Genomic DNA, 12,497 nt, shown 5'->3' on the forward strand with positions numbered 1-12,497 from the left:
GTTCTCTGAACTGCACAGAATCTTAGCTAGAGGTTCTTCTGAACCCCTGCGAACCCCCAGCAGCCCACCCCTGAGGAAGATAAGTGGGAGAAGATGTCCACAATAATTTGCTGATTTGGAATTGAAGTAGAATATCTCTGGAATCCACTTGTTCTTTATTATTATTATTATGATTATTATTATTATGATTATTATGATTATTATGATTATTATGATTATTATGATTATTATGATTATTATGATTATTATTATTATTATTATTATTTATCCCACCTTTGTGGGATCACTCAAGGCAGTGAACCTATCTGATACTCCTTCCTCCTCGTATTTTTCACACGATAACAACTCTGCGAAGTGGGTTGGGTTGAGGGAAAGGGACCGCGCCCAGCTGCCTTTCATTGCCTAAGACGGGAGTAGAATTCTCAGTTTCTCGGTGATTGGCTCAAAGTCACCCAGCTAGCTTTCATGCTGAAGATGGGACTAGAATTCTCAGTCTCCTGATGATTGGCTCAAAGTCACCCAACCAGCTTTCATGCTGAAGATGGGACTAGAATTCTCAGTCTCCTGGTGATTGGCTCAAAGTCACCCAACCAGCTTTCATGCTGAAGATGGGACTAGAATTCTCAATCTCCTGGTGGTTGGCCCAAAGTCACCCAACCAGCTTTCATGTTGAAGATGGGACTAGAATTCTCAGTCTCCTGGTGATTAGCCCAAAGTGACCCAGCTAGCTTTCCTGCCTAAGGCAGGACTAGAACTCACAGTCTCTTGGTTTCTAGGCCAGCACCTTAACCACTACACCATGCTGGCTCTCCATTTGCAGACAATCGCAACATAATAAAACCATGGTAATACATGTGCTCGACTATGGACATAGTCTTCCTCTTGGAGCTCATAAAGCAGGAAGGAGAGGGATCAGTGATGGAAGTAAAATAATTTTCTGTTGGCCCAGGGATGGGTGGACCGTGCTTCACCCCTTCCGTGGGTTTTAGGCCTGTAGAAATAGGGTTCTTTGTTCTAAATCCTGGCTATTTTCTATTCCTTGCATGACAAACTCATTTTTTTCCCCTCACACCAGATTACTACTCGCTGAGAGTTGGAGGCTTGGTGTTTGCAGTTGTCCTGTTTCTGATGGGCATCCTGATTATTCTTAGTGAGTAGCTACCATCCAGTGGTTGGCCAGGATTGGGGATTAGTGGGTTGGGTTCAGAAAACCCTTGAAGTATACCGAGTGTGTTCATACATCATGGAAAGCACTGGTGTAATTTGGTTGAGTCCGGCTTCTCTCTTGTGTCTGAACCCAACTATTGCACTGTGGGATCCAGGACTTCTGCCCGTAAAATAAAATGTGTCATAGATCAGGGGTTTCCAACATTGGCCACTTTAAGACTTATTTTTTTGGTTTTCCTGAAAACTAGAAAACCAGAGGGATAGAATCAAGATCACGTGAAGTGTTAATACCACTTTATAATGCCTTGGTAAGGCCACACTTGGAATACTGCATTCAGTTTTGCCCACCACAATATAAAAAAGATGTGGAGACTCTAGAAAGAGTGCAGAGAAGAGCAGCAAAGATGATGAGGGGACTGGTGGCTAAAACATATGAAGAACGGTTGCAGGAACTGGGTATGTCTAGTTTAATGAAAAGAAGGACTAGGGGAGACCTGATAGCAGTGTTCTGTTATCTCAGGGGCTGCCCCAAAGAAGAGGGAGTCAAGCTATTCTCCAAAGCACCTGAAGGCAGGACAAGAAGCAATGGGTGGAAACTAATCAAGGAAAGAAGCAACCTAGAACTAAGGAGAAATTTCCTGACAGTTAGAACAATTAATCAGTGGAACAACTTGCCTCCAGAAGTTGTGAATGCTCCAACATTGGAAGTTTTTAAGATGATGTTGGATAACTATTTGTCTGAAGTGGTGTAGGGTTTCCTGCCTAAGCAGGGGGTTGGACTAGAAGACCTCCAAGGTCCCTTCCAACTATTCTATTCTATTCTATTCTATTCTATTCTATTCTATTCTATTCTATTCTATTCTATTCTATTCTATTCTATTCTATTCTATTCTACTCTACTCTACTCTACTCTACTCTACTCTACTCTGAAAAGGTGCTCCAGATTCCTACTATGGACTAGCAGAACCCTCTTCCTTGTGTCAGGGAATGGAAGTTGGAGAGCATTGTATTGGCATTGTGGTCTGAGGCCTTCTCTGCTACAGGCTCTCCTCTGCTCTGATTCAAAGCAACTGAAGGCAGGGTAAGAAGTAATGGATGAAAACTAACCAAGGAGAGAACCAATCTAGAAGTAAGGAGAAATATCCTGACAGTGAGAACAATTAATCAGTGGAATAGCTTGCCTCTAGAAGTTCTAGGTGCTCCAACACAGAGATTTTTAAGAGATTGGATAGCCATTTGTCCAGAAGGATATAGGATCACCTGCTTGAGCAGAGAGTTGGACTATAAGACCTCCAAGGTCCTTTCCAACATCTGTTATTCTGTTAAATAGTGCTTCTCACCAAAAACCCCTCATCCCTGCTCAGATTCTTTTCGGGTCCTTGCTCAACTTTTCTTCATCTCTTTCTTTCCTAGGCCGGCACTGCCGTTGCAAGTTCAACCAGCAGCAAAGGTAAAAATCATCTCATAAAGTTAATTTGGAGGGGATGTGGAACTGTGGTTATACGAGTTGTTTCAAATGGACGAAGAAGGACAGTATAAAAAAAAAAGGGGGGGGAGCCAAATAGCATGATGTAGTTTTGCATGTTTTTTGATGTGGTTCGAATATCTTAATTATTTGGAGACTGTTGAAACGCCCTGCGTCTTCTTCTTCTGTATTCCCTTTTATTTCCATTTTCTTTTATCTCCCTGCTGGGGAAGAATCTGGCCAGCACAATGATTCATTCTCTGAATTAATACATCTGCTGATAATTGCTTTCTTTCTGGGATGCCGGGATTGGAAGCAGGGAGAGAGACGGGGCATTAGAAGGTTAACTTGTAAGCATGATGTCGATAATTACCCCATAAATGAGCTTTTAATTTTGACCCTTGTAGAAATATTCAGATGATACACCATAAAATGGAGATTTGGAAGTGGTGTGGGGCTAGCAGCAAATAAGAGTTGTGAAAATTGGGAAGAAAAGAGTATCACAGATTGTTTCAAGAGAACGGCTGTTTAATCAGCACCCTGGCTAATTTTGGTTGTCATATAAGCAATTGAATCTACAGCAGTTTTCTCGCATCTGGTATCCTTCAGAGGTAACTCTGCTGTAATTGCAGATATTTTGGAGGGTACCAAGTTGGGAAAAGCTTGTAAGTGTCCAGGACGAACCACAATGATGTCCAGATATCTCAATCAACCCAGAAATGATACAAATTCTGAATGTATTGTTTCTGTACACTGAGAGCTTATGCACCGAAGACAAATTCCTTGTGTGTCCAATCACATTTGGCCAATAAAGAATTCCTATTCTATTCTATTCTATTCTATTCTATTCTATTCTATTCTATTCTATTCTATTCTATTCTATTCTATTCTATTCTATTCTATTCTATTCCATTCCATTCCATTCCATTCCATTCCATTCCATTCCATTCCATTCCATTCCATTCCATTCTATTCTATTCTATTCCGTACTGGCTATAATAGTGATTGTGTGGCTGAGGGACTGTGACGGTTGTAAATACAAGCCTCAGTCATAGAAGTATTTTTTTAGCACTGTCATAACTTTAAATCAGTGTTTCTCAACCTTGGAAGTTTGAAGATGGGTGGATTTCAACTCCCAGAATCCCCCAGCCAGCAGCGCTGGCTGGGGGATTCTGAGTTGAAGTCCACCCATCTTCAAGCTTCCAAAGTTGAGAAACACTGCTTTAAATGGTCTTTGAACGGGACAATTGTTAAATGAGGACTGCATATATTTTAATGTGACTTCTTTTGCTGGCAGTACAAGGCATGAGTAGCAGAATGGGTTGGCCATTTTTTACAGCTGGGGATGTTTCTCTTGTATGAATGAAGCACACAAACAACACGGTGCTTGGAGGGAGGGAAGGCAAGAATTCCCACTGCGGCATTTTACTGCACCCCATTTGCACATTCAGATTTGACCTTATTATATATATATAGTTTATCATTACCTTTGGTATGCAGAATCATCATTCCTTTTGGATGTCAGCAGGGGGCGCTGTAGCATAGCTTTTATATATATTTAAAAAATCCTGAACACTTTCTATGCCTGTACAAGTCCCGCACCCAGTGACATCATCGCTGAGCCGCCTGCATTGATAACTCTGCCTCTCTCTTCAGCCAGTACAATTCCCAGCACGTTGCATTCCAATGATTTATCAAGGCAAGATTTTCAGCCTTACTCTGGCTAAATACACGGCACAAAAGAATGCAGCGCAAGAGAGGAAAAATAAAGAACTCAACATGCCAATTTCTAACATTACTAAGTTCTTCGGGTGTCTGTTTGCAAGGGGCCAAATTTGATGTCCCAAAGATGTTTCTTCTTCTTCTTCTTCTTTCTTTCAAGAGGCAACTGGACTGTGGTTTTTTCTTCAAAGACGTTGCACTTCTCATCCCAGAAGCTTCCTCAGCTCTCATAGCGCAGTGGTTTACAACAGGGGTATCCAAGCTTGGCAACTTTTAAGATGCGTTAGACTTCGACTCCCCAGAATTCCACTCATGCTAGCTGGGGAATTCTGGGAGTTGAAGTCCCCAAATCTTAAAGTTGCCACGCTTGGACACACCCGCCGTTTTTACAATCAGCTGAAACAGTTCTTTAAAAGGGGGGAAAATACTGTAAAGATAGGAGCTGCGGAGCTTCTAGGGCCGCAATGGCGAACCTACGGCACGCGTGCCCGAAGTGGCACACAGAGCCGTGTCGCCTGGCACCCGTGGCGTCGCCCATTCCTCTTCCGGGTTTCTGGTGCGCATGCGTGCGTGACGATCAGCCGGCCTTTTTGCATGCAGCAGTGCCGGAAGCTAGACGATCTTTTAGCTGGTTTTTTTTTTTAATTTGATTTATATGCTGCCCTTCTCCGGAGACTCAGGGCGGCTTACAATGCGCTAAGCAATAGCCTTCATTCTTTTGTATATTTATACAAAGTCAGCTTATTGCCCCCACAAACTGGGTCCTCAATTTACCTACCTTAGAAAGGATGGAAGGCTGAGTCAACCTTGAGCCTTGGCAAGATTCGAACCTGCAGTAATTGCAGGCATCTGATCTTAATAACCAGCTTAATAACAGGGTGCCTTAGACCACTGTACTACCAAGGCTCTTCCATTTTCCCACGTGAGCATGCATGCCGGTCAGCTGATCGTTGCGTGAGCATGCGTGTCAGAAACCCGGAAGAGTAGCTGACTGAAACAGGAAGTTCAGTAGCTGAAACCGGAAGTTCGTTTTCGGAAACGCGCATGCGCCCTGGACAGCTTCTCTTCTGGGTTGCGGCCCAGACACACGCATGCTCCCTTTTCCCATCACTGTTCTAAGGGTTTATAGTGTACGGAATACATTACAAGTTAATGCTCTAAATCTGTTCTGCATGCAAAAAGTTTTCACTGGCTGCTATGATGGTAGTTCAAGTGGTGGAAACCCAGTGTGACGGTTTGGTTTTGTCCCCAGGACTGGAGAACCGGATGAAGAGGAAGGAACTCTGCGCAGCTCAATCCGGCGTAAGAGCCAACCTGTGGCTACATCCACCCCCCCCCCCCCGTTTCCCTTTTCTCCTGGGGAGAACATTTCCTGGGCTAGGGAACTTTTTAAAAATGATTATTTTTATATATATTTATTTCAAAGGATTATTGCTGCCCAACTCTAACTTAAGCAAAGGGAACAAGAGAAAGAAAACTGAGCTTGCGAATAGAATAGAATAGAATAGAATAGAATAGAATAGAATAGAATAGAATAGAATAGAATAGAATAGAATAGAAAAAAAAAGAGCCTGAGTGGCGTAGGAGGCTAATGCCTCCTAAGGCAGCATTTAACATCCAGATGCCTGCAATTAATGCGAGTTCAATTCTCACCAGGCTCAAGGTCGACTCAGCCTTCCATCCTTTCTAAGGTGGGTAAAATGAGGACCCAGTTTGTGGGGGCAATAAGCTGACTTTGTATAAATATACAAAAGAATGAAGGCTATTGCTTAACGCATTGTAAGCCGCCCTGAGTCTCCGGAGAAGGGCGGCATATATATATATATATAAAAGAATAGAATAGAATAGAATAGAATAGAATAGAATAGAATAGAATAGAATAGAATAGAATAGAATAGAAAATAGAATAGTTGGAAGGGACCTTTGAGGTCTTCTAGTCCAACCCCTACTTAGGCAGGAAACCCTATACCATTTTGGACAAATGGATTATCCAATCTCTTCTTAATATCATCATAGGCCTGCATTAAGTATGGTAATATGCAAGGAAATCTCTGATCTCTTAGATGTCCTTTAAAAGGATGATTAATTTGTGCAGTGCGCAGTTTTCAAATGAGGGGTACCTTTGGGACAGCATGGAGCTGGGCAGTGGAAATTAGAAATCTTCTACCGATGATGAAATGGTTGCCTATTTATATTTGCTGCATCTGGCATTCAGAACCAAGATGATTTTTAAAACTGTTTGGGTATATAAACAGATACCGGAGGAAACAGGCTGTTTTAGCTTAAAGTGTGTTTGCTGAAGGAGAGAATAAATCGCTTCAGGGAAAGGCCTTTTTTAAAAAAATCAGACTTTTTTTTTTATATAATTCTCACTAGGTTTATCCACAAGGATGAGATAGAAGACATCGGAACTGGTGAGTTGCTTGCAGATTAAATGAAAAATGATTCTTGTGATCTAACCTCAGTTTGATTCACTTCACTCTTGTGGTTTTTACCATCGATTGTCGCCTTCGTTGCTCTCTGCAAAATGCAACATTTAGTTCCCCCTTTCTCTTCTCCTGTAAGATCTAAATGGTCTCGAGAACAGAGGGCTTGTTCATGCAGATACTATATTGATTTTAAAAGGAAAGCTAGCTTTGTTTGGGTTTTGTTTGTTATAAATAACTCATCTGTTTAAAAAAGGAGGGGCGTCTTCAGTGGTGAAATTAAAAAAATTCCCCTACCGGTTCTGTGGGTGTGGCTTGTTGGGGGGGAGGTCATGTGACTGGGTGGGCGTGGCCAACTCAACTTCACTCACATCGAGGGGCTCCTCACGGGCCCCTCCCCTCCCAGCCACTCCTTGTCGCGAATGGCAGGAAAATGGGGAGGGGAATATTCCTGCCTACCATCCTTCCCTCAGTTTGTGCTGAGATTGAGGAATGGATGACAGGTAGGAAAATCCCCTTCCCCATTTTCCTGCCTTTCACAAAAATGGCTCCATTCCAGGTGCTCCCCCCCCGTCCCCCTCCCTCCTGGGGAGTACCTTAAAAGGGACAGGCTGCAGCAGCTCCGTTCTGAATGGAGGGAGAAAAGTTAGCATTCTCTCCGCTGCATTTAACATTGAATTCTGTGGCAGAGAGAATGCTAACTTTTCTCCCTCCATTCAGAATGGAGCTGCTGCTCCCTTTATGGTTCCCTCCGGGCCCCCTCCCTCCTGGGGACTACCTTAAAGGGACAGGCTGCAGCAGCTCCGTTCTGAATGGAGGGAGAAAAGTTAGCATTCTCTCTGCTGCATTTAACATTGAATTCTGTGGAATATCGAGCGGCCGGAAGAGGTGAGCGGCGACTGGCCGGGAGTGGGTGGGGCCAACGAGGGGTGATTACTACCAGTTCGGCAAACTGATGCTAATAATCTGTAGCGGTTCGCCCGAACCAGTCCGAACCGGTAGGATTTCACCCCTGGGCATCTTGTTTTCTTGATAACATGACATTTGGAGGCAGGCAAGACCAGTTTTTTTTCCCCTGTCTAAATTTCTTATTTTGGGGATAAAAAAGATTGGCTTGTTTTAATTTTCAGGATTATCTTCTTTTGGACCTCTGGGGTAGGTATGCCATTTTATGACCTCAGCAATAATGAAGTAAAAATTAAGCCTGCAATGGGGTTGAAGGTCCAAGCCCATCAGCTGACACATTCCCACAATTGTGCCAAGGATTTAAACAGGAAAAAACCAGGCTCTCACTGCAACTGCTCGATTCTCATTTTCAAAACTGGGTGAGGAATTGTACAAAAGGATCTGTATGAGATGTGGAGAGCAAAGCCATCATCTACCAGGTGGAGAACTGGGTCTCGTAGGCTCCATCTGGAGTCGCCCTTTTCAGCTGCAAACTGCCAAACTTTAAATTGTGTGTGTGCACATGCGAACCTGTCCAAAGCGACATCGTATTTGTTCCATGTGGGTCATGCTGGGACATGAAATGGAGGCCTCTGTCTAAGAGCCAGCCAGTGGAGAGTGGTAAAAATAAATAAAAGCAGGTTCAGGATGGATTGCAGCACTAAGCTGTGTGTTGTTCTGGGTCTGAATTGTAAGAGAGCCAAAGTTGAAGTAATATTGGACCAGGAGTTTAAGCTGAAAAAGGACTGGCAACTGTGATGTTTTGAATAAATCTGGAAAACAAGTGAGGATAACTCCAACAGCAAGATGGCATTCATAACCATGATAAATTCACGGTGGCGCAGTGGTTAGAGTGCAGTATTGCAGACTACTTCTGCTGATCACCGACTGCCAGCAGTTTGGCAGATCGAATCTCACCAGGCTCAAGGTTGACTCAGCCTTCCATCCTTCCGAGGTGGGTAAAATGAGGACCCAGATTGTTGGGGCCAATAGGCTGACTCTGTAAACTGCTTAGAGAGATTCTATAAAGCACTATGAAGCGGTATATGAGTCTAAGTGCTATTGCTATTATCTGGCTGGAACTGGGGTCTCATCACAGGTCACTTTGGGTCTTGAGCTTCTTCCTTTTTTATTTGAATGTCAACTTTCTCCACTGTGCCTCACTGCTTTCCTTTTCTCCTCTTCTCCTAGGTAGCTGTATATCCTTCTCCTCCTCCTGGATCTGGAGCACTCTCCTCCTTTGTTCTGCCTGGCCTTAGTCCTCCCAGCAAGGCCCCATTGCTTGCCACAACTCCAGTGAATTCCAGAACTGGTTGCCTCTGGGGTCATCCCAAACCCAACTGAACCCCCTTACCAAGACCTTCCCCTTCTGTTTTGGCTTGCTGCTTGAAGTCCACTGCTTCTCAGAGAGGGAGGGCAGCCTTCTAACCATTGGCCTTCAGCCGAGTTCTAGTGACCATGAAGGATCCTAACTCCTGAGCTCAGCTCAAGCTGCTTTTACAGCAGGGCCCTGTCTGAGCTCTTCCCCTTTAAAAAGCTCTTCTTGGGCTTCTGGATAAATAAAAACCCCTTCAGTCAAGTCCTTCTCCTGGTGGCTGCATCCCGTGCAGTTCTCTCGGCAGCTTTAGAGAAGTCGTGGTTTGCTGGTTGCTCAAGTTTTCAATCTAGTATACCATCCTCGGTTTCACAAATGGTCTCCCGTTCAGAACTAACCATGATTGCTATCATGAGATCAATTTGGGGCTCCCACCAAAGCAATACCAGTGGTGGGATTCAGTTTCCAGTGGTGGGATTCAGCCGGTTCGTACCACTTCGGGAGAACCGGTTGTTAATTTTCTGAGCAGTTTGGCAAAGTGGTTGTTGGAAGAAATCATTAGGGCAGAGAACCGGTTGTTAAATTACTTGAATCCCACCACTGCATGTTTTCCCAAAAATAAGACCTTCCCGATAATAAGCCCAATCGGGCTTTTGAGCGCATGCACTAAAATAAGCCCTCCCCAAAAATATTTCACCGCATGCGCAGCAGTCCCTGCCATTTCCTCTGGTTAGGGTTAGGGAGACAGAGCTGGTAATCAGGTAAGATGGCAAGAGGAGCCCCGTCTTGTTCCACGCGCCCCAAAATAATAAGAGCTCCCCAAAAATAAGGCCAAGCGCTTATTTCGGGGTTCAAAAAAATATAAGACAGGGTCTTATTTTTGGGGAAACATGGGTAGTTCTAAAAACAACAAAGAGAGAGAGATCCTGAATGTTTTTCCTTATCGCCAAAGAAAAGCCCACCCCGGCATAAGGCGCTATTTCATTGGTGTTCTCTAATTGTTCATGATTGTGCCATTGAGATCGCACAGCCAATCTGGATTGCAATCCTAGAAGGGGATGAGAAACTTTCCGAAATCATGTTTTTTTCCTCTGTGTCTTTTCCTTAAAATTGTGGATGGATGGATGGATGATGGGCCACTAAGTTGGTGTTGACTCCTAGCAACCAATTAGAAGCCCCTTCTCCAAGATGATCTTTAATTATAAGATTGACCACATCAATGTGTAAAGAAATGGAGGTAGATTAGATAATGTGTTCATTAGCACGGTTTTTTTTTTAATTAGCCATGGTTCTATTAGTTCTGATACAGGATTTTCGGGTGCACAGTTGGCTTTTAAAGGTAGGTAGGGAGATTTTGCCCACTGAGAATGATAGAGTTTGGTGATTGTTCCCATTGCAAGATGGTACTAGATATTTTTCCTATCAGTTTGCTCTGACAACCCAGCCATTGGGCAAGGACAGGTAAAATGCTACCGGTTCGGATCGGTTCTCCTGAACTGGTAGTAAAAAATGCTACCGGTTCAGGCGAACCGGTATTTCCGATGATCAGCTGGGCGACGATCAGCTGTGACGCGCGCTTTATATTAGCTAGAATCGTCGGATTTCCTGCTTTCTAGATAATTTAAATCATGTGGCACATCGGATTCCACCCTCCCTCGCTGTTCTACTTACCTTTGCAGACTCAGAAGACTTCAAAATGTTCCTTTTTTAGTGCTGTGCGTGTGCGCACAAATGCACACTCAGTAGCAAACTCACAGAACCGGTAGCAGACTTCAGAGGATTTCACCACTGGGCAAGAAGCTAAATATTATTCTAGTTTACCTATACAAGTATTGGGGACAATGACTGGGTAGGTGTGGTTAACTGAGTGGGTGTGGCCTTCTTGATGCCACTCACTGGGTGTGGCAGACTGGATGGGCGTGGCCAGCTTGACGCCACTCCCCAAACTGCTGGCATGTTTCCTCTTTGCATTGGGTAGACCGGGCCGAAGCGACGCAGGAAGGCTCCTTACATTTTCCAGGACGGCTCCATGGGCCGGATCCGACCACATCACAGGCCAGATCCAGCCCGGGGCCTTGTGTTTGACACCCCTAGGTTAACTTCTGAATGGGTAGTTAGCAATATAGATAGATAGATAGATAGATAGATAGATAGATAGATAGATAGATAGGTCTTTGGTTATTCGGGTTTTCTCCCATGTAAAATTGGAGGTTTCTTGGCAACGTTTCAACGAAGTCTCATTCGTCATCTTCAGGCTGGTGTCTTTGGCTTCGTGCTTCTAGGAGCAATGTGTGTGATCGCAGCTGTTTCTTCCTTTTAATTGGAGGAAGGAAGGAACTGTTAAAAGGAAGAAACAGCTGCGATCACACACATTGCTCCTAGAAGCACGAAGCCGAAGACACCAGCCTGAAGATGACGAATGAGACTTCGCTGAAATGTTGCCAAGAAACCTCCAATTTTACGCGGGAGAAAACCCGAATAACCAAAGACCTACATACAAACACCCGCGAAAACCTCAGAAAAACCTCATGGATATTTAGATATCCATGTGTAGAATCTTTTAAACCCAGGATTGTCTGCAGCCCACCCGTTCAGACAGTTAGTTGCCTTTCCCATTTGCTGCTGCTGGAGAATTACCCTGCCATCTTCTGCACATCCTTTCTTGCGGGATGTGATCTCATCCAGCTGATGAGCTCTAGAGAGGAAGCTTTGCAATGTAAGAGGTTGAAAAAGCTTTTTTTTTTTTTTTTTTTTGTAGAAATCTGCTGAGGAAAGGCAGCTTCCCTCTGGTTTTTTTTTTCCCCCTGTGGCCAGTCGAGGACAACAGTATTTCCCACTGAGCTCAGATGAAAGGGCTATTTGTGCCCAGACGGAGGAAAAGTTCAAAGGGGAGATGGGAGAGAGACAGAGGGAGGAGGCTGGTCTCTTGGAAAGTGATGATAAATAATGCAATCTTAATAGGCTGACAGTGATTTCACCGTTCCCCAAGGGCCTGTGGTTTTTAATAGCTGGAACCAGTGCTGCAGTCAGAAATCTTGGTAGTCCTTGTTGGCTGCCGGAATGGGGAGTCTCTAGCATCCTCAAATGTGTCCCAGGTATAATGCAGAAGGATAACGGGGGCTTCGTCGTGTTAGAAGTAAGCAACATTATTAGCTGATGCAAAGGGTGAGCTTGAGGGTGGAAAGGATGTGAGCTTGGCTTTGGGGTCTCTCTTCCTGCCTTTTTTTCAGCCATGCATTTGGTCCTGCTGGCTAAGAGTTATTACATTTGGAAGGATAATCAAACTGGAGCCATCATGCTAGCCATCGCAGCTGATGTACGCTGCTGCCCACATAATTCAGAGGTGGGTTTCAGCAGGTTCTGACCAGTTCTGGAGAACCCGTAGCAGAAATTTTGAGTAGTTTGGAGAACCAGTAGTAAAAATTCTGACTGGCCCCGCCCCCATCGATTCTCTCTG

General features: G+C 44.2%; 1 protein-coding gene across 1 annotated transcript in view; it reads left to right on the plus strand.

Annotated features, from left to right (window-relative positions):
* Nucleotides 1-11,266, plus strand: part of FXYD1 (FXYD domain containing ion transport regulator 1) — a 36,846-nt gene extending 25,580 nt beyond the window's left edge. Inside the window, exons 5-9 of the mRNA XM_070949317.1 lie at nt 1,076-1,150; nt 2,581-2,617; nt 5,607-5,656; nt 6,731-6,768; nt 8,917-11,266. Coding sequence (XP_070805418.1) covers nt 1,076-1,150; nt 2,581-2,617; nt 5,607-5,656; nt 6,731-6,753 — 185 coding nt within the window. The 3' untranslated portion in view covers nt 6,754-6,768; nt 8,917-11,266. The remainder of the gene's footprint in view (nt 1-1,075; nt 1,151-2,580; nt 2,618-5,606; nt 5,657-6,730; nt 6,769-8,916) is intronic.
* Nucleotides 11,267-12,497: the final 1,231 nt, after the last annotated feature.

The sequence above is a fragment of the Pituophis catenifer genome, unplaced genomic scaffold (genome assembly GCF_029215685.1).
Source record: "Pituophis catenifer annectens isolate HBS135680 unplaced genomic scaffold, rPitCat1.0.hap2 SCAF_9, whole genome shotgun sequence".
Lineage (NCBI taxonomy): Eukaryota > Metazoa > Chordata > Lepidosauria > Squamata > Colubridae > Pituophis > Pituophis catenifer.